Source organism: Setaria italica, chromosome IX (genome assembly GCF_000263155.2).
Source record: "Setaria italica strain Yugu1 chromosome IX, Setaria_italica_v2.0, whole genome shotgun sequence".
Lineage (NCBI taxonomy): Eukaryota > Viridiplantae > Streptophyta > Magnoliopsida > Poales > Poaceae > Setaria > Setaria italica.
Window position 1 is genome coordinate 5,622,085 of NC_028458.1, and position 17,192 is coordinate 5,639,276.

Consider the following 17,192-nt stretch of genomic DNA (forward strand, 5'->3'; position numbering starts at 1 on the left):
ATCTCGCGAATTAGTATAGGGGTTATGTAGTTAGTTTTATAATTAGCTTATATTTAGTCCTCCTAATTAGCGTTCGAACATCCGATGATCCTCCTAAAGTTTAGATCCCTTACAGCTTAGACTTGCTTGCAGTCTTGCAGAAGGCAGGGAATGTGACTGGTGAAGCGACATAAATAGGCTCAAGCCTCGAAATTTGGAAAAAAAATTTGTTTCATAACCCAACAGGAAGAAAAAGCTGCTGCTAATCAATTGTCTCACGTACAGGAAGAAAAAACCCTTTCCAGGAAGCATAAATAATCGCGCGGTCTCGAGCTGGCCGAATTATCGCCAATCTGTTCGGTCGGTACCTCGATCCAAAATATTCAGAGCGTGGAAGTACCAAAGTGGTGGTCTGGTGGGTGCTTTGGGTGGTTCGGCCAGTCGGCCAGCTCGTGGCCGGCGCGGCTGTCGTGCGGCCCCGCTCCTGCAGCCTACACGAGCTCGGCGGCTTCTCGACAGCGGCCGGTCGGTGGGCGCTGGCCGCTGGGCGGTGGCTTCCAGCCTTCCCCTGCTTCTTTCGGCCGCCCGGTGGGGGAAACAAAAGGGACGTCCCCGAAAGCGGGGAGAGGAAAAATTGTGCCTTTCGGCCGGTCGCTTCGTTGGACTGGCCATCACCACCACCGCCAACAGCGTCTCGGAATCGGCGGCCTCGCCACCCGACTCGACAGGTTCCCACCTGCGTCTCCCTGCCGAATCTGACGCGAACGAAAACTCACCGGGGACGGGGAGCTGCCCGGCGCCGGGTCGCATGTGGCGTGCCGGCGCCGCCGGTTCGGCACGTCGGGACTGCCCTTCGGGCGGCACGTCTGTGTGGCATCGCGCGTGGGCTTGAACGAGGACAGGGTCCCACGCGTAAGTCATTGGGCCGTGGGCCCAATCGGAGTTGTGGTAGCCTGAGTAGGACCAAGTCAAACTTTCCTTTTTTTTTTGGGTGGGGGGGGGGGGGTGGGGGGTACCTTTGGCTACCAACATCTATAAATATTTGCATCACGAGTGAAATCTGTGGACCAGCCGACCGGATTCTGTATATTTGTACCGTCCTAGAGGATGGACGGTAGCCATTTACTCATTTCTTTTAGAGAACTTGCAAGAACAATCTGGGGTTTTTTTGGAGTTGGCGACAACCTTAATCCGCATGCATTGCAAGAGGACAAATCATAGAGTTTACGGTTAAATGTTTACGCATTTGGCCACCCTTGGCACAGAACAGAAAAAAAAAACAACCTAGTAGGCCAGAGCGTCCATCTGGTCTGTTAAAAAAAAAGCTCTATCAGACTATACTAGAGCAAAATAAGCAAGGGCATGAACATTCACCGATGCTCAAGTACAGCATTTCACTTTTGCTGCCGGTACTCGACGGCAGCTGAGAGCCATCACCTGATCAGCCCATCACCAGCATCTTGCTGCACTTGCTCAGTTTCCAACCTGCAGTTCCAAGCCGGCGGCCATTTGCAAACACAATTCACCTAGCTGATCCTCTCCGGTTGAATTGCAAGTGCTTCCAATTGAGTGTTTACAAACTACAAAGCAAAAGACCTAAACACCAGCAATAAGTAGTTCCATGCTTATTGTACCAATGACAGTTTTCAAAAAAAAATGTACCAATGACAGTGCAATCTACATGACAAGAGTTTATATTTTTTTTAAAATTGCCATTTATTCCTGGAGCTTAGTTGAATTACTGACAACAGAGATATCTAAGGATTTGAAATCAAATTAATAAAGGTTAACACTTTCAGATTATTCTCAGCAACATGTATCTGAATTTAACCTAGTCAAAACATGACGCGGTTGAATCAACCATCGACATTGCTTACGTTACGTTTTCCTGAACCACCAGAACCAATTCGAAATGCAGGTTTCAAAGTAAAAGATAAGCGAATTCCATACATGTTAAAAGACTACCCCCAACAGCAGTACTGTCTCAAAAGTCCTACACTCTTCAAGCATTCACTCCCTCATTGTTTGTTGTCCATGGAAGCCACAGTTACAGGATCCATATACCATGCATGCTGGGGATGGATTACATCAGTCAATCAGGCAAATATTACCATGATACCAGTATCCATATCATGGTTCCTACATCCAGAATGCCACGGGGTGCTCAAGCATCGACTGGGTAACTTCTTGAGGCATGCTGCAGTACCCCAACCAGCAGCTGTAGTCGCTGCCAGTCGTCAGGTCTCATTCTTGTCATACATCAGTGAAAATGTTGTCAGACGGAGAAAGCGATACCGTCTTGCTCCTCATTCACCTCATAGTCTTCATTCACCTCACCATCAGAGTCTTCATTCAAGTCATCGCAATAAGCAAGCTCATCAGCCTCATCGCTGGGCTCTCCATTCGTCTCATCAGAACCAGGCAGCTCATCTGCTAAGTCAGCTTGGATGGTGATGCACTCCAGGAGGCAGAAGTTGCTTTCGACGCCCATGTATACGAGGGTGGCACCTATGTGCTTCTCACCTGGGACCTTGCTAAACAGCTTCTCCTTGCTGAGCTTCATGGTCGGGCACTGCTGCTGGCTGGCGCCGTTTGAGTTGGTAGACGCTACATCACATGAGCATAGGCGGCCAATGTTGGCTGGATCTCCGGAAAGCCCAACCCAGGCATCCAACTCAGGGACGAAGTAAGCACGGCCGGTGAACGGCAGCTGCTATTGGCCATGCAGCTCCCACTTCCAGCCATCCTTCGACACAGGCTCCACCGTGTCCAAGCTGAATGTGGCCGGGACAGCATCGCCCCCAACGCTGACGAAGATGGTTCGCCCATCAGGGTGCATGGCGTAGGAGATGACATGCTCGCAGTGAAAGGTCGGCGTCGGAAGCTTGGACCACGCCCACACAGAGACAGACTTCTCCCGATTGGGGTCACCATATGGCGGCGGCGGGTTGAGCAGCTCGAAGGAACCGGCGGCCAGAGAAAAGAGCCTATCACCGACGGGAATGTAGGTGGGGTTGACCCGATCCGGCCATGTCCCAGGGCCATACGACAAGCAACGCATGACAACGTCGTAGATGGGTGCGCCGGGCGCGAGGCCGCCGGAGTCCATGGGGTGCAAAGTCAAGATCTTGGAGCCAAAAGCACCAGCAAAGCACTTGGGTTCGCCGCGCCGCGCTTCGAAGCGTAACGAGGCTGACGGCAGCCTACCAAATCCGACGAAGATGGGGCCTTCCGGTGGGGCGTCGACCGGTATCAGCTGCGGGCGCCTGTAGTCGGACAACAAATCAATCTTGCGGACGCTGTATCCCCCCGACCACTCGTCCAAGACGAGGTAGAGGTGCCGCTGCCGCTCGACGGGCCGCCGCTTTGGCATGCCCGTTTCCCCCTTCCCCCTCGGCATCCTGCGCCGCGCTCAACCGCCTTCTTGCTGCCCTGCAGTTCGAATCCGAGCATTCCATTGTGAACAAGAATCAGTCAGCCCTCATCCTACTACCGCAACTTAAGGCCCCCTTTGGCACGGCTCATCCCAAAACGGCTTCACCGGTGAAGCCAAAGCCGGTGAGCCAAAAAAACTGGCTTCACCCGGCTTCTAGTTCATTTTAGTCCCGGCTTACAAAACGGCTTCACGCTACAGTGTCTCGATTTGCGTGAAATAGATGAAGCCAAAGCCGAAATAAGCCGTGCCAAAGAGGGCCTAAATCGACAGGGGTTTGTCCCGCACGCCGGCACGCGTCGGCGTCGCGTGGGCTTACTATGGTAGCCCATTGGACCGTGGGCACAGCTGGAGTCGTGGTAGGAGTAGGTAGGATTGGGCTGGGCTGGGCTGGATCTTTTCGTATCCCTTGATTAATAATCCAAATATATGTTGTTAAGCCAAACAATCAACTAAATCTTGCACCACTATGTGCTAGCCATCCATCCGATACTATGTAGCCATGGTCCATGTAGGGTAGTCTCTTGTATGGATGACACTGCAATCTGCGTACAATAGTTCATATGTTCAAAAAAAAATTGTCATGAAGCTTACGAATTACTGTTGACAGATATATCTAGAGATTTTGGAATCAAATTAATAAAGGTTAACACCTTAGTTTTTTCCCTCAGGCATAGAAATCTGAATCCAACCTATTCAAAACCTGGTGCAGTTAATAAATTATGGACTTGGCTTTCTTAATTACTAAACCTTTTCCTGAACCTCCAGAACCAATCGTAAATGATTATCAATTTCATATAAAGCCAATCAAATTCAATACACACTAAAAGTTTACCTTCACATTAAAGCGCTTCCGATGATCTTTCTTCTCGATCACCTCATCGACAGAGTCCTCATTCGTCTCATCATCAGAACCAGTCGTCAGCTCATCAGCTTCGACGTAGATGCACTCCAGGAGGCGGAATTTGCCAACATCACCCATGTAGACGAGGGTGGCGCCCATGTGCCTCTCTGCCGGGACCTCGCTGAACAGCTTCTCCTTGCTGAGCTTCATGGCCGGGCGCTGCTGCTGCTGGCCGGCGTCATCGGAGTCGTTGACATCGTCGGTAGGAACCACGTCACATGAGCAGAGGTGTCCAATGGTGCCGGGATCACCGGAAAACCCCACCCAGGCATCCAAGCCAGGGTCATAGTAAGCGCGGCCGGCGAACGGCAGCTGCCACTGCCCACGCTGCTTCCACTCGCAGTCGCCATCCCTGAACACATCCTCCGCCGTGTCGAAGCTGAGGCTGGCCGCCGGGGCCGCCACGGCGGCGCCCCCAACAACGCTGACGAAGATGGTCCGCCCGTCGGGGTGCACGGTGTAGCCGGCGACGTGCTCGGACCGGAACAGCAGCTCCGGGAGCTTGTGCCACTCCCACATGAAGTCCTCCCAGGAGGCCTCGTCGCGCGGCGGCGGGTAGAGCCGCTCGAACGAGCTGCCGGCCAGCGCAAAGAGCCTGCCGCCGACCGCAACGTAGATGGGGATAGCCGGCGGCTCCGGCCACCGCTGGGGGCCGAACATAAAGCTCCGGGTGCGGACGTCGAAGACGGGAACGCCGTCCATGGGCTTACGATCCGTCCCGGAGACGATGGGCTGCAGAGCCAGGATCTTGGAGCCGAAAGCGCCCGCGAAGTGGGATGGCTGGCCGCGCTCCGCCTCGAAGCGGAAGATGGCGGAGGGCAGGCGGTGCGAGCTGGAGTACGTGGGGCCTTCCGGCGCGGCGCCGCCGCCGTCGATTATCAGCTGCCGGCCAGGGTCGTCGCCGGACGGCAGATCGATCTCGTGGATGCCGTATCCCCACGGCTAGTCATCCAAGACGAGATAAAGGCGTCGCTGCTTTTCCATGCGGCGGCGCCTCTTTGCCATGCTTGGTCCTTCCGTCCTCACCATCGGCATTGTGCGCGCAACCGTCGACGCGCCACAGATTTGGTTCCTTCCGTGCACCCTTCTTCCTGCCGCGGAGCCCGGGGAGAAAAAGGATTATGGGGAGCCGGTAAGACTTTTACGCTATACTACTGTTCGAAAAGACTGGTCCGACGGTTAAGATTAATTGTATACTACTAAAATCTTAATATGTAATATAAGTAGTATGTATGAGTAAGTATAAGGTATGATTGAAAATATGCAGATGGTATTGTTGAAATATATCGAATCTTTCTTAATTGTTTTATCTTCTTTCCTTTTACTCCTCATCTCTTCATTTCCACATCTCTTGCACGCGCACTGGGGCGGCGGCGGCGACTGCGCGGTGGGCGGCGGCGACTGCGCGGCGGGGGCGACAGTGGACGCGCCAGCGGCGGCCATGACTCCCCGCATCGGCACCGGCGACGGCCACGACTCCCCGTACCGTCTTCACCCCGCATCGGCGCCAGCGGCAGCCAGGACTCCCCGCCCTGTCTTCATCCCGCATCGGCGCCGGCGGCGGTCCCACCCTATCTCCCTACCGCATTGGCGCCGCCCTTGATTTCCCATCCTATCACCCTCCTGCATCGGCGCGGCCTCCGCGCGAGGAATAGCCACCGACCGGCAGGGTGGGTCTGCGCACAACAGGCCGCAATAGGCGGCGGTGGCGGCCCAAATTCGAATTAGGTTCGTTCTTGTTTCCTTGGTAAAATTCGCTGTCTAATTTGTGCTTCTGTTTGAACTTATTATACTATAAATTTTTGCTTCTGTTCGATCTTATTATACTCACTGTTAGGAAGGAATTAGCAACAGGGGAAAAAACCTTTCAGCATAATGGAACTATTTCTTATTTTTCTGAACCTCGCATGCAGGACCCTATCCTGTCAAAAGTGTCAATGTTGTCATTTCCTTTACACACAGTCCATTCCTATTAGACCTGCTTGTCACGAACATGCCAGCAATAATCATATTCCAAAGATACCTTGGGTAGCTTAGTTTACCTACCTTTTCTTTGCTGAAAAGGTTACCGGCATTTATTTCTCAGAAGAAAAATTGATTTAGAGCAGAATTGGTTTAACAACTAGGTTAGTCGTTTCATTATTGCTTTTGGTGATCTTAAGTATCATCTTCGTACATGGGGAGGAAATATGAAAGTAACCCTGCGTAACTTTTTACTTTTAGTGGCCTATTTATATGTAGATAATTGAAAAACAACCTAACAAGAATCATAAGGGACTAGTTGATGAAAAGTTTTTCGCAAATTATGTCATCCCCCTTAACTCGAATGAAACTCTTGCAAATGAGGCTGTCGTACAGAAACTGATCTGAAACTAGTTTGTGCGAGGCTGCATGGAGTAGTATTTAAATCCTAGTAGTGTTATTTAGTTTTGAAAACCCTGTACAGAACCGTCTTCAATTTTGTTTGATGATGCACCACCATTTACATCTGTGTATTTTTTTCTTCTGTTATTTTGCATGTCCTTTCCTTCCGTTTCTGAAATGTTCTAAGCAGCAGTGTATTTGGTTGATTAAATTTGCAGTGTAGTTGCTCGTTTTCCTTTTTCTTTTTCTTTTTGACTAAACAGGAGGGGAGGCTCGGTGCAGTCGCTGATCTCAAGGTAGCACAGCAATTCCTTGAAAAGAAAAGGTAACATAGCATGAACTGTATTCTCAAGGATATACCATGGGCTATTTTTCTTTTACCATTTGTCTGAGTTAGCTCATGGTTTAAGCACATACTATTTCCAACTGAACACTATAATCATTTGTCCTGTGCTTCATACTACACTCTTAACAGTATGTCTGATACCTCTTGGCAGCAGGAGTCTACCTATCAGGGAGATGCAACAGTTTTTCTTCGCATTATAGCAGCTGCAAGCCTCAACCAATGGTGTTTCTTTTCGCATAAAAGGTGATCAACTTGTAATTGCCTCTACATTTTTGTTATATCTTGCTTTCATGTCCTTGCTATTCTAAGTTGCAGGATCGGAATGTTTTCTGCCTTAAATTAACGCTGAACCATGTTGTACCATTTATTTGATCATAATAAACTGAAATAAGTATGATCCTTGATATTTAGGAACTAGAACTGTGCCATTGTTTGTTGACTATGGAAATGAAAAGAAAGTGATTGGATTGGAATATTCGATCAGAAAGTAAACACGAAAAAAATGAAGTTTAATCTATTTTTCATTGTTTTCCAGCGTGTAGGTCTCCTCGGCAATGCTAGCTGGAGAGATTAACATCAGGCCAATGTGAATACTATCCATGTCACAATTTTCACATCCAGTACGCTACGGGGTGCTCAAGCATCGGCTCAGTAACTTCTTCAGGCACGCTGCAGTACCGAAGCCGGCGGCTGCTGACAGTTGTCAGGTCTCCATTTTTGTCATAACTCGCTGAAAACGTCGTCAACCGGATAAAGCGCTTCCGATGATCTTTCTTCTCGGTCACCTCATCAACAGAGTCCTCAATCTTTTCACCATCAGAACCAGTCTGCTCATCAGCTTGGATGTAGACGCACTCCAGGAGGCAGAATTTTCCTTCACCCATGCGGACAAGGGTGGCGCCTATTTGCCTCTCTTCTGGGACCTCGCTGAACAGCTTCTCCTTGCTGAGCTTCATGGCTGGACACTGCTGCTGGCTGGCGTTGGTAGGCACCGCATCACATGAGCAAAGGTGGCCGATGGTCCTCGGATCTCTGGAAAGCCCCACCCAGGCTTCCAAGCGATGTTCATAGTAAGCGCGGCCCGTGAACGGCAGCTGCCACTGGCCATGCTGCTTCCACCTACAGTCACCATCCCTGATCACGCTCTCCGCTGTGTCGAAGCTGAGGGTGGCCGGGGCACATCCCCCAATGCTGACGTAAAGGGTTCGAACATCGGTGTAGCAAGTGACATGCTTGGACCAGAACGGCAGCTCCGGGAGCTTGTGCCACGCATGACACGGCGGTGGATACAGCCGCTCGAAGGAGCCATCAGCCAGGGCAAACAGCCTGCCACCAACCATGACGTAGATGGGCTTGACCGGATCAAGCAGCTGCCGAGGGCCACTCATCAGGCTCCGTGAAGGCGTGAACGAACATCGTAGCCGACGCAAAGTACAAGGGCTGGCTGCCCCCTTCCTCCAAACGGAAGAAGGGAGGGGGCAGGCGATGCGAGCCATTGCAGATGGGGTCTTCCCGTGCGGCGCCGGCAGCGGCAGGTATCAGCTGCTGGTCAGGGTCACCGGACAACAGATCAATCCTGCGGATGCTGTATCCGCGCGACCAGTCATCCAAGACAAAGTAGAGGTGTCGCCGCTTTTCTTTCGTACCGGGCCAATTGAGCCACCTCTCCATGGTTGCTGCTCCGTTTGTGTTCCCCTCGGCGTCAAGCGCGCAGCCACCTACAGATCAAAATCGAGTCCACTGTAAGTATCAGAATCAATCCGCCCTCTGCTCCAGTCCTACTGCAACTTAGATCGGCACTGAGGCACGGCATCGGCGGCGGCTCCGGGACCGCGGCGCGGCGTCCATGGCGAGGACGTGTGCCGGTGGTGAGCGGCCGAGCGGCGGTCCCAGCCGCGTGTGCTGGTGGCCGCGCAGAGCACGGGACTCCCGTGTCCGCGGGTGTGCGCACGGAGGCCCGTGGCCGTGAACTGACCAGTGCTGCGCTCGGCGCTCGCGTCCTGCAACAAGGAAGGCGGCGAGCGGCTCGACGGCCGGACAGAGGCGCCGTGCAAGAGGGCGGGCGGTGTTGCTCGTTTTACCTTAGGGATTGTGGACGGAAGGCGTGACGCGGTGGCGAAGCGATGCCGTGACGAGGACGAAGACGTGCTCGCGGTTCGACTTGGCGTCGGCGGCGAGCAGCATCTCCGCGCGACGCAGGGACAGCTCCGGCTCGGGCGGGGTGAGGTCGCCTCCTCCTCCTCCTATTCCCCCTCCCTCCTCCGTGTCGTGTGGCGGCGGTGGAGGGGATCAACCCCGGGGCGGATTTCACAGGGTTGGGCCCGCTCGCAGGGGGGGAAAGCGAGGCGCGGGCGCGGCCGTTGCCGGGCTTCTGTCGTCTAGCCGGTTGCGTTGGGCTTAGCCCAACTTGGCCCAGGCGGGTTGTCAGTTTTAGGGGCTTAGCCGGCCGGCCCTTATGTGCGGCAGGCCGGGAGCCCATCCGCCAACCAATCCACTCCCGATATCGCAAGCCTTGTTTTATTTATTTATTTATTTATTTTGAATGGTTTGAAGAAGCCTTGATGGGTGCTGCTCTGCTGGAGATAAGGTTCCGGATTACCAGAAGAGGCTCGAGGTGAACCAAGAACAAGGTACAGCGATCGAAGCTACGCTCTGTACTCGCGTTAATAAGCTCATCCATCCATCAACAGCCATTTCTCGCGTCCGTCGCTGCTGCGTTGCAGAGGTCGTAGCTAGGATCAACAATGCCTCCCCCTCCGCCGCCTCCGACGCCCGCGCTGAACAAGTGCTGCCGCTGCTGCTCGTCGCCGTCGCCGCCGACACCGCCGAAGCTGCAGCGAGCTGCGGAGACCAGGAAGAAGCCAATCTGTACGTGCCTTATCATCACCACTCTCCCGTCTCCTCCTACTCCTCGGCGGCGCTCTCGCATTTGATTGATTCCCGCGTGCTGTCGCGAAACAGAGCAGGCGGCGGAGCAGCGAGGCTGCCGATCACCAGGAGAGCCCACGCCGCCTCCCTCCTCCTCGGCCTCGTGGGCGTGGACGTGGCGGTGGCTGCGCCGGCGCCGGCCAGGGCGGACGACGAGAGCGGCGGTGGCGAGGAGGGCGTCCTCGGCGCCATCAAGTCTATCTTCGACCCGAACGAGAAGACCAAGGCCGGGAAGGTGCTCCCCAAGGCGTACCTGAAGGCCGCCAGGGAGGTGGTGCGCACGCTCCGGGAGTCACTGGAGGAGGATGACGGCGGCGACATGGCCAAGTTCCGGCGGAACGCCGACGCCGCCAAGGAATCCATCCGCGAGTTCCTGGGCGGGTGGAGAGGCCAGCAGGCCGTCGCCGCCGAGGTACGCCACGCCCATCCGTGCTTGCGCATCTTTCAACTCTGCTCAGTTCAATGCGTGGCGATCTTCAGAGATTGTTCATCTGCAGGAGTCGTACGTTGCGTTGGAGAAGGCGATCAGATCACTGGCGGAGTTCTACTCCAAAGCAGGACCTTCAGCACCGCTTCCACAGGATGTCAAGAACAAGATCCTCGATGACCTCAGCACCGCGGACGCCTACCTGTAGATTTTGCTTTCCACAACATTGTTCGTGGCTTCGTGCACATCTCAACGATGAGGAAGAGTTGATTCTAATTTCTACTCCGGTACTTTTATCGCAAATAAAGCTTCCTTCACATAACATGTGTTCCGGCACGATGCACAAAAACATTTTAGCCAGGGCATGATGGCATGCTGCATGCACGGAAGCCTAATTCTTCAGGTGGACAATTCTGTAGGCACCAGGAATTTGCCAACATTTTAGGAACACAACAGGAATTTTGTAGGCAATTTGGCTTGACGAATCAGGTGGACGCTTGACAGTTCTACCTTACAGAGATGAGAATTGTGTACAGAAATGATAGATGATTGCGGGAATGCACTAGCGAAAACATATAATGCTATTAACTAGATAACAACTGGCATAACATTTACGACCATTTGGTGGCTCCATTGGCCCTTGGAGTTTAGTTAGCAACGAAAAAAGAAAACTGCAGAACTGTCTTCCACATTCTTCACTAAAAAATGCGTGCCACTATGATGCATAATTTGATGTGCACTATTAAGATATGAATACAGTTATATGACTTTGTCAATTGCATTGTGATTCCCAGAAATGGGCTCTACGTACGGCTTGACTATTTTTGGGATTGAATAAATCGAACACTACGGTATCTGTTGGTGTCTAAATGTTGAAAATGAAACACATACATCATACGACACATGTATGGAGTTTGGAGAAATTTGGAGTTCATTAGATTTTTAAACCAAGTAAAAGGAGGTTAAGCGACATGTATTTTTATCATCTAGCAGAACCTTGTCTTCTCCATTAGAACTAGGCATTTGTCGCACCAGGTCGGGTCGGAAAAAATCTCGCTCATTTCAAGTCGAAATTTTTTGCATTAGCAGGTCAATTTTTGGAGGTAGACTCAGGCTTCCCATTCTTTTTAATTGAAAAAATAAATCAAATAAATTATCTTAACGGGCTCGGGTTGGTTGGAAATTTTTCGAGCTTAATTTTGCTCACCACACCCGGTTCTACAGCAAGCGTGGGCGCGGGCAAAATCGCAGCGGGCTCGGGCACAATCCCAGCGGGCTCAGGTTGAGCCCATAGGCCGGGCAGAACCTGTCGGCGCTGTGCTAGCTACGCACGACGCCATACCATGTATCGAGGGTGTCAATTCACACGACGTCGTACGAAAGTGTTCATTTCTGATTTTTGGAATCTTTTCATCGGGGTCCAGATATAAAATACTTAAGAGAAAAAGGTTAAAATGCAAAAAAGAATTATCCTCCCGATCCCTTCGTGTCGATCCCATCCTTCGTCTCCGGCTCTCCGCCGCCTTTCAGTCGCGTCCACCTCTCAAGACGATGCCGCGACGATCTCCTCTTATGGTCCCATAGGTGTAGCAATCCCCTCGACATAGCTCTCTCTCCATACTTGTAATTAAATCCTTGTAGGTTTTGTTTCCAGTATCAATAAAGTTCGCAACCCAAGGTTGCCGTAGATTTCCTAAAAAAAAAAGTCGCGTCCACCTCTTTCTCTCGTCTCTCCTCTGGCGTTCCTCGGCTTGAGGTGAGTACATGCGATTTCCTTCGCCTTTTTCGTTGATTGCCCCAGATTCAGATTTCAATATGATGAGGATTTGTTGATTTAAGTTTGTGGATTGTTCGGTTCTTGATATTTGTGGATTTAAGTCCTAAGTATAGTAGGATTGCATTTGCAATGGATTATATATATTCATAGGATCGTATGCTTTGGCGGTTCGATTTGCAGTGGATACTCGAATTCCTGGATTTATCGATCCAAGTACTAGTAGGAGTAGGATATGGTGGTAAATCTGCAACAGATCTTAGGATTTGTCCCTTAAAGTTGCACTAGGAGTAGGATTGTGTTGCGTTGATTCCTGTTTTGCACTGAGTTCATTGGAAGAAGAAGCAGTGGGTTTAAGTTGGATTAAGACGGATTATTGATTCTGATTTACAATTGATTCGAATTCGAATTCGAATTCCAGGGCTAAGGGTTCCGCAGGAGGAATCGGGCCTATCGACTCGGCGGTTTTGGCCATAGGAGGATGTCGACGGGGACGGAAGAAGTTGTAACAAGCAGGACGACGACACCGCGGCCGCACCTCTATCTCATCCTTGATGACTGGGAGACAGGATACAGCTTCCGCATGGTTGATTTGTCGTCTCACCACGCTGGTTGGCAGGTACCTGGAGGCATGGTTCCCGGAGGCATCCCTCGGCAGACTGCCACCTACCTGCCACCCCGCCTTATTCCGCCTGAACGCGCAGCGTGGGAGGCCCAAGCACTTCATCGCCGTTGGCTCCAAGATCTTGGCCATGCCTCCGAGGGAAAAACAGGATGACCTCGATAGAGGCGGCGCCTACCTGGACGTCCGCGTGAGGGGTCTCACCTTCGTCCCTCGGCACACCGACGAGTACTGGCCCATCTACTTTCACATGGGCAGCAAGCTCTTCGCGCTTGGGAGCTCCTCCTTCCAGTGCCTTGATATGCGGCTGCTGGAAGAAGAAGAAGAAGAAGAAGGCCATATAGTAGGCAGCAGCAGCTGCGGCGCGACCTCCCGAAGCCGCCCTTCGACGCAAGTCTTGCTTCCGCGCATGTGGTTCACCTTGACGAACAAACCATTTTCGTCAGCGTTGGGTTGATCGGCCCCGATGCCACCTACAGCTTCCACATGACGGAGGATGGGAGGAGCTCCGGCTGGAAGCACGTCGGTAACTGGATGCTTCCCTAGCTTCAAAGGCCGGGCTTGCTTTGACCCCAACCTGAACACCTGGATTGGAATTTCGATGTGCGGAGATGAACGTGGACGCATCTTCTCTTGTCAGCTGGAGCCTGCTACCACCGCCGGTCGCCGGCCGGACGTGAGTACGGCCATGGGTGCGCCTGTTCAGCCGGAACACAGGCGAGGCGCACATATAGGTGCCACCCTCGTCTGCATGGGCCGTGTGGAGCAAATACTGCCTGGTGGAGTCCATCGGCATTGACTACGTGAAGCGCGAGGGGATTACATGTTCAAGCAAGAGAGGCCTTACTTCCGCTACATGTTCCGGGTGACCAAATTTATTTTCTCTGGAGTGTGATGAGAATGGAGATTTAACTATTGGGCACAGCCAACGGTGGGTTCGCTACTACTTTGCCCCGAAAGATCAAGTTACTAGGTTTGCTTTGTCAGTGTCCCGTGGCTTTCTTTATGTGAAGGTTTTCGGTTTGGGTGTTGACCAGCAGCTAATTCTGCGTTAGTGTTGGGTGTAAACGGCACCTTACTTGTGTTCGTGCTGGATGCAACACTGTTCTCCTCGTGTGGTCTATGTGACTCGTATGGCGATAAAGCAGTTTCCTTGTGTGCTCGTGCTGGATGTAAAACGGTAGCCGGAGCAGGAGCCTGCGAAGCCCGGCCAAAGGGCCCAGTTATAGCCAACGCTTTCGTAGATGCTGTTTTTTTTTTTTTGCTGACACCTGTTCGGTGATATTTGAAATTTGAAAATTTCTAAGCTGTCTTTCCTATGCAGCATTTTGAAGAATTAGTGATGTGTCCTGCTACTGTTTCTAGTTATATTATGTATACATATTGGAGACAGGCTCCAGAATATTGTCTTGACAAGTATGCAGACATATCCCCCCTAAACATAGGTTTCAGGGCATCAGTTGCTTATACGAAGAAGTTAGTTGAAAGTACACTCCGTTTGCTGCTGGTGAAGTGGAGACCTCTGATCCCTGTTGCACCAAGTCGAAGAACTCAGCTGAATGCAAATCAGATTTCAACCAAGGTGACACCTGGTAGGCTATTGGAGAACAAGGTACAGCGATGGAAGCTACGCACTCTACTCGCAGCAATCAGCTCCTCCATCCGTCTCCACTAAGGACGGCATCCGTTGCTGCTGCACTGCCAGAGGTCGCGGCCAGGATCGACAATGCTTTCTTCTCCGCCGCCGCCGATGCCCACGCTGGACAGGTGCTGCCGCTGCTGCTTGTCGCCGTCAGCGAAGCTGCAGCGAGCTGTGGAGACCAGGCAGAAGCCTATCTGTACGTGCCGGCCTTGTCACCAACTCACCATCACTCTCCCCCCTACTCCTCGGCTGGTGCTCTCGCAGTCTCGCATTTGATTGATTCTCGCGTGCTGTCGAGCAACAGAGCAGGCGGCGGAGCAGCGAGGCTTCCGATCACCAGGAGAGCCGACGCCTCCTCCCTCCTCCTCGGCCTCGCGGGCATGGCGGTGGCGGCGCCGGCGCTGGCCAGGGCGGACGATGAGAGCAACGTCCGGGGCGGCGGAGAGGGTGGGAAGAGTCTTCTAGGGTCCGGCGGGGACTACGGTGGCGCCGGGCAGGCCGGAGGAGGAGGAGGAGCCGAGGGGTCTGCCGGAGGAGACGAAGGGGCTGGCTGTCCAAACCGAGGGTGGATTTGCAAAATAGTCGGATCGCGATTATTAATTGCGATCCAAATTAGGGGGCTATTTGAAAATACTCGGGGTCTCTTTGTAACATTCGGATCGCGATCCAAGGGGGCTCTGTGAAAATATACAGGGACCTTATTGTAAACAACCGGATCGCGATTGGGGTCTTGCAAATAGTTGCGCCGGCGAGGTCGCGCCACCTTCAGCCGCGGCAGCGCGTGATGCAGGAGCAGTCGCGGCGGTAGGGGTTGGCTTGGGCGCCGCCGCCGTGGCGGCAGTTGTAGTAGCTGGCGCTGCGGCGGGAGAGCTCGCGCCGCCTCCCTCCTCCTCGGCCTCGCGGGCATGGCGGTGGCGGCGCCGGTCAGGGCGGACGATGAGAGCAGCGGCGGCGGCGAGGAGGGCGTCCTCGGCGCCATCAAGTCCATCTTCGACCCGAACGAGAAGAGTGAAGACCAAGGCCGCCAGGAAGGTGCTCCCCAAGGCGTACCTGAAGGCCGCCAGGGAGGTGGTGCGCACGCTCCGGGAGTCCCTGGAAGAGGACGGCGGCGGCGACATGGCCAAGTTCCGATGGAACGCCGACGCCGCCAAGGAGTCCATCCGGGAGTTCCTGGGCGGGTGGAGAGGCCAGCAGGCCGCCGCAGCCGAGGTACGTAACGCTCATCCGTGCGTCTGCATGTTTGAGCTCTGCTCTGTCGAGATCCTCCTTTTTTTTTCACCAGTTCATCCACAGGAGTCATAGGGTGCGTTTGGTTGGGAGACAATGTAGAACGGGACGGTCCCGTTCCAGTTTTTCGGGATGGGATGATCCCATTTCTTGTTTGGTTGAATGGGATGGGATGATCCTATTTTTTGTTTGGTTGGAGAGATCGCTATAGACGGGACAAGCACCGTTTTCTTCTCCTGTTAACACCAATTCGTGGGACACACCTGTCATACTAACAGGTATTTTCTTCCTCCACCGGCCGGAAGCGGTGGAGCTCGCGCCCGCCGGCCACCGACCGCGCCCGCTTGACGGCGCCCACCCGCGCCCGCCGGCCGCTCCCGCTCGCCCGCCGACCGCCGCCCGCAACCGCTCGCCCGCCGGCCGCCGCCCGCGCCCGCCCGCGCCCGCTCGCCCGCCGGCCGCGCCCGCTCGCCCGCCGGCCGCCGCCCGCTCGCCCGCCCGAGCCCGCTCGCCCGCCGGCCGCCGCCCGCTCGCCCGCCCGCGCCCGCTCGCCCGCCGGCCGCCGACCGCGCCAGCCGGCGCTCGCCTGCGCCCGCCCGCACCCGCCGGCCGCCGGCGCTCGCCCGCGCCCGCCCGCGTGGACAGACGGCGCGTGACGGGGGCGAAGTGGGATGCCCCCGTCCGCTCGTTTTGGTGGGACGGGGGCATCCCGCATCTGGAGGGTATATTCCCTCGTAGGGATGTCCCCGTCCCACCTGTCCTCCAACCAAACGCGGGACGAAGTGGGATCGTCCCGTCCCGTCCCACTTCGTCCTCGCAACCAAACGCACCCATACGTAGCGTTGCAGAAGGCGATCGGGTCACTGGCGGAGTTCTACTCCGAAGCAGGGTCCTCCGCTCCGCTCCCACAAGATGTCAAGAACAAGATCCTGAATGACCTCAGTACCGCAGACATTGTTCATGCACATCTGGACGATGAGGAAGAAGTGATTCTACTCCAGTATTTTTCATGCTTATCTCAACGATGAGCAATAGCCAAGAAGTGATTCTACTCCGGTATTTTTCACCTGCAAAGCTTCCTTCACCCGAGGGGTTGTTTAGATACTAGGTGTTAAACTTTAGCAGTATCACATCGAATGTTTGGATGCTAATTAGGAGGATTAAACATGAGCTAATTACAAAATTAATTACACAGATGGAGTCTAATTCGCGAGACGAATCTATTAAACCTAATTAATCCATCATTAGCAAATGGTTATTAAACCTAATTAATCCATCATTAGCAAGTGGTTACTGTAGCACCACATTATCAAATCATGGACTAATTAGGCTTAATAGATTCGCCTTGCGAATTAGACTCCATCTGTGCAATTAGTTTTGTAATTAGCTTTTATTTAATACTATCCAAACATCCGATGTGACAGGTGCTCAACTTTAGCATCCTAAAATCAAACAGGACCTAAAACACATTGCAGATTCCAGAACGATGCACGTGGACATTTTAGCCGGGCATGGTGTATGCATGCAGGCCTCATTCTTCCACAGT

At 53.3% G+C, this 17,192-nt stretch overlaps 2 protein-coding genes and 1 long non-coding RNA gene across 4 annotated transcripts; all 3 read left to right on the plus strand.

Moving 5' to 3' along the window:
• Nucleotides 1-5,602: 5,602 nt before the first annotated feature.
• LOC111255826 lies at nucleotides 5,603-7,930 on the plus strand. Its single transcript, XR_002675883.1, has 3 exons — nucleotides 5,603-7,005; nucleotides 7,181-7,269; nucleotides 7,562-7,930. It is a non-coding gene; the product is annotated as an uncharacterized LOC111255826 (long non-coding RNA).
• A 26-nt stretch (nucleotides 7,931-7,956) lies between these two features.
• Nucleotides 7,957-10,897, plus strand: LOC101773480. 2 transcript variants are annotated; one of them, XM_004981735.4, is made up of 5 exons: nucleotides 7,957-8,768; nucleotides 9,580-9,656; nucleotides 9,750-9,894; nucleotides 9,988-10,366; nucleotides 10,452-10,897. In XM_004981735.4, the coding sequence occupies exons 1-5, from the start codon at nucleotides 8,374-8,376 to the stop codon at nucleotides 10,587-10,589; spliced, it is 1,134 nt and encodes a 377-aa protein (XP_004981792.3). In that variant the 5' UTR covers nucleotides 7,957-8,373; the 3' UTR covers nucleotides 10,590-10,897. The 2 variants fall into 2 exon arrangements, with proteins under 2 accessions (XP_004981792.3, XP_022678929.1); XM_022823194.1 differs by having other exon boundaries at nucleotides 9,580-9,894.
• A 4,427-nt stretch (nucleotides 10,898-15,324) lies between these two features.
• Nucleotides 15,325-16,674, plus strand: LOC101785254 (photosystem II D1 precursor processing protein PSB27-H2, chloroplastic). Its single transcript, XM_022829637.1, is given in 3 exon segments — nucleotides 15,325-15,432; nucleotides 15,434-15,629; nucleotides 16,475-16,674. Coding segments are annotated over 3 exon segments (504 nt in total).
• Nucleotides 16,675-17,192: the final 518 nt, after the last annotated feature.